This window comes from Rhinopithecus bieti, unplaced genomic scaffold, assembly GCF_001698545.2.
Source record: "Rhinopithecus bieti isolate Rb0 unplaced genomic scaffold, ASM169854v2 scaffold_34397, whole genome shotgun sequence".
NCBI lineage: Eukaryota > Metazoa > Chordata > Mammalia > Primates > Cercopithecidae > Rhinopithecus > Rhinopithecus bieti.
The window spans coordinates 620,872-624,969 of NW_016814574.1; the positions used below are offsets into that span (position 1 = coordinate 620,872).

A 4,098-nucleotide genomic window follows, 5' to 3' on the forward strand; every position below is an offset into this window, starting at 1 on the left:
GATATTCTTTCTTTAAAAAAATATTTTTTTTTTGGGTACACAGTAGGTATATATATTTATAGGGTACATGAGATGTTGACATTTTTCTGTTCCAATAAGATACTCAGGCAGAACTGACCTCAGACCTCATATACTAGAAGTCTTTGAAGCTATTTTTTAAAAGGCATAGCTATCAGTAAGTTATCTTCACTGGCCCTTTGTGGACAAGTACAAAATAAAGCAATCATAATAGGAATAGTAAAAATGAATACTAATTAAATTCTGACTTCTAAAATCTGATAATGAAAAGATCACTGACCCCAACTATGTGCTGGATGAGAACATCAGAATTGTAAGTTCTTTTTTTTGGTTAATTTTAATTTTTAATTTTTATGGGTACCTAGTAGATGTGTATATTTATGGATTGAGATATTTTGATATAGGCATGCAATGCCTAATAACTGTATCAGGGTAAATGGGGTATCTGTCACCTCAAACATTTATCATTTGTGTGACAATCCAATTATACTCTTTTAGTTATTTTAAAATGTACAGTTAAATTATTTTTGACTATAGTCACCCTGTTGTGCTAGTGAATACTAGGTCTTATTCACTCTATTTTTTTGTATCCATTAGAGCTACGAGTTTTTTTCTTTTTTTTTTTGAGACGGAGTTTCACTCTCATTGCCCAGGCTGGAGTGCAATGGTGCAATCTCAGCTCACCGCAACCTTCGCCTCCCGGGTTCAAGCGATTCTCCTGCCTCAGCCTCCTGAGTAGCTGGGATTGCAAGCATGTGCCACCATGCCCGGCTAATTTTTGTGTTTTTAGTAGAGATGGGGTTTCTCCATGTTGGTCAGGCTGGCCTTGAACTCCCGACCTCAGGTGATCTGCCCTCCTTGGCTTCCCAAAGTGCTGGGATTACAAGCGTGAGTCACTGCGCCCGGCCAGAGCTACGAGTTCTTAAAGCACTTTATTCTTTGTAGCTCTGTGAGAAGGTATCACCATATTCTAGCTTAGGGATGATGGCATCTTGAATTAGTTGTACAGCAGAGATGGAAAGAAGTAGGTAGACATGAGAGAGACAGCTTAGAAATGGCAATGATGGGGTTTTTAACGTAGTTCCATTATTGGTAGATGAAGAAAAGCCAAGGGTTTTAATATTTTATATACAGGTGGCTTTGAGTCTACTGCATGGATAAGGCCAAACTGGGCTCCTGGGGCAGGGGGGTGGTATCATGACTCTAAGTGGAAACTGCTATTTCGAGACCCCAAGGAACATGAGAATGGGACATTCAGTTAGTACCATTTCCTTCCTCAAACACAACAGTTATTTGTCCTCTTCCTCCACCAAGATCAACCTGTGTACAGGCTTAACCACACGGAACTATCTCACCAAGTAAGACCTGAAAATTGACTACAATATTAAAAGGTTGTTTGTTTTGTTTTTTGAGACAGTCTCACTCTGTCATCCAGGCAGGAACGAAGCGACACAATCTTGGCTCACTATAACCTCTGTCTCCTGGGCTCAAGTGACCTCAGCCTTGCAAGTACCCGCACTACAGGTGCATGCCACTATGCCCAGCTAATTTTTGTATTTTCTGTAGAGATGGGGTCTCACTATGTTGCCCAGGCTGGTTGTCTCAAACTCCTGGGCTCAATCAATCTGCTTGCCTTGGTCTCCCAAAGTGTTGAGATTATAGGCATGACTCACTGCGCCTGGCCAAAAGGCATTTTTATAGCATCACTCTATAAATGTCACCATGTGGTCTAAAATCTGTAAGCAGACGCTTGAACCCAAGAGGTGGGGGTCGCAATGAGTGGAGATCACACCACTGCACTGCAGCCTGGGTGAAAGAGCAAGACTCTGTCTCAAAAAAATAAAAATAAATAACAAATAAAATAAAATAAAATAAAATCCATAAGCGTGAATATCAGCTCTCCTGTCCTTTTGCCACAGGATGACCAGGTTGGGGCAGAAAGCATTTTACAGTAGGGAAGAGAACCACTGTGGGGAAAACATTTATTTGAATATTTCCTGCTTGCTAGGATCTGTGCTAGGCCCTGAAAATAATGGGAGAAGACCTGGAAAGCCTCAAAGCACACCACAAGTGAAAAATAGAGCTTAACAATGAAAATGGAAAACAAAAACAAATTAGTATAAGCTGCTTAAGACAACTTTTGACATATAATCACAAAATGATCCTGCACGCTTTGAATGTTCCTCTGTTTTGTTTGATTCAAGGAAAAATGAAAAAGCCAGACAGAATCCATCTGTAAAACTACACGTGATACATTCTGCTAGGAAAGGTGTTAGCTGAACCTACCTCAAAGGTCATTTCGAGGAGGTTTTTGGGAATCTGCATTACTCCTGTGTCTCCTAGCTCTCCTGATACACAGATCCAAGGGTTTGATGTGATTATTGCATTGCTCAGCTTTTTGATTGGGATGATCACTGACCTATATGGAATCACTGAAAGAAAAATGCAGAAACTAATAAAAAAGTGGGAATAAAATTCTCCTTGTAACAATATATTAAGAACTCTATTGGTTTTCATTGATAATTTGCTTTTTATGATCTATCAAGATGTACTTACATGAAAAGTTGATATCAAAACCTTTCAGTCTAGAAAGATGAGATCTAGTTTGCAAACCAGAAGTTTCAATACTTGCAGCAGTGGTTTTCACAGCATGTATATCATCATGTATGTATGATGCATATATCACCATTAAGTGTATGAACAATCTCAAGCATTAGTACCAGAATACCTAAAGATACGCACATTGACTGTGTATATTACGTTTTTCATTGCTTAAATTTTCTTAAAAATTAATTCTGTACCAAAATTGAGTAGAAATGAACATGATTACTGATATGGTTTTATATAAAAAGAGGGGTGGATAACTTCTTGGACAGTACAGTTTCTTGGGCAATGCTTTAAACCGCTGCATTTCAGAACTTTCCCGTCCCAAGTTTACAGAACAATATGCAAAAACCACAAATAATAAACAATGGCACCTCCACTCTGGACATACCGTGAAGTCTATAAACCACAACTTGGAAAGCTATTAAGGTGATTCAGGTGCAAGAGAAGCCCGGGGAGGCTCTTCCACAGAACACCACTAGATGTCACTGCCCTATTACTCTCCTTTGCTCAAATGTGGAAGCACAAGAGGTCAGATGTTACGCATGTCCTCCCTTTTTTTTTTTTTTTGAGACAGTCTCGCTCTTGTTGCCCAGGCTGGAGTGCAATGGTGCGATCTCGGCTCACTGCAACCTCTGCCTCCCAGGTTCAAGTGATTCTCCTGACTCAGCCTCCTGAGTTAGCTGGGATTACAGGCGCCTGCCACCACACCCAGCTAATTTTTGTACTGTTAGCAGAGAGATGGGGTTTCACCATGGTGGCCAGGATGGTCTCCAATTCCTAACTTCAGGTGATCCACCTGCCTCGGCCTCCCAAAGTGCTGGGATTAGAGGCGTGAGCCACTGCGCTCATCCCTCCCTTCTCTTTTTAAAAAATAGGGACAGGGCCGGGCATGGTGGCTCAGGACTGTAATCACAGCACTTTGGATGGTAAAGGCAGGTGAATCACTTGATGTCAGGAGTTTGAGACTAGCCTGGCCATCATGGTGAAACCCCATCTCTACTAAAAATACGAAAAAAAAATTAGCTGGGTGTCGTGGTGTGCACCTGTAATCCCAGCTACTTGGGAGGCTGAGGCAGGAGAATCGCTTGAACCTGGGAGGCAGAGGTTGTGGTGAGCCGAGACTGCACCATTGCACTCCAGCCTGGGTGACAGAGTGAGACTCCGTCTCAAAAAAAATAAATAAAAATAAATAAAAATCTAGACTTGAAGTCAGAAGAGCTGGGTTCCAGTCAGGCACAGTGGCTCACACCTGTAATCTCAATGATTTAAGATGCCAAAGAAGAAGGATCTCTTGAGGCCAAGAGTTCAAGACCAGCCTGGGGAACATAGTGAGACCTTGTCTCGCAAAAATGTAAAAAGATTAGCCAGGGGTGATGGTGTGTGTCTGTGGTCCCAGCTACTCAGGAGTAGTTCACGGTGCAGTGAGCTATGATGGTGCTGCTGCACTCAAGCCTGGGCAACAGAGCAAGACTC

General features: G+C 41.6%; 1 protein-coding gene across 3 annotated transcripts in view; it reads right to left on the minus strand.

Annotated features, from left to right (window-relative positions):
• Positions 1 to 2,193: 2,193 nt before the first annotated feature.
• Positions 2,194 to 4,098, minus strand: part of DENND5B (DENN domain containing 5B) — a 190,298-nt gene continuing 188,393 nt past the window's right edge. For all 3 annotated transcript variants that reach the window (XM_017851477.1, XM_017851476.1, XM_017851478.1), the window contains one exon: positions 2,194 to 2,450. In XM_017851477.1, the coding sequence (XP_017706966.1) occupies positions 2,260 to 2,450 (191 nt within the window). In that variant the 3' untranslated portion in view covers positions 2,194 to 2,259. The remainder of the gene's footprint in view (positions 2,451 to 4,098) is intronic.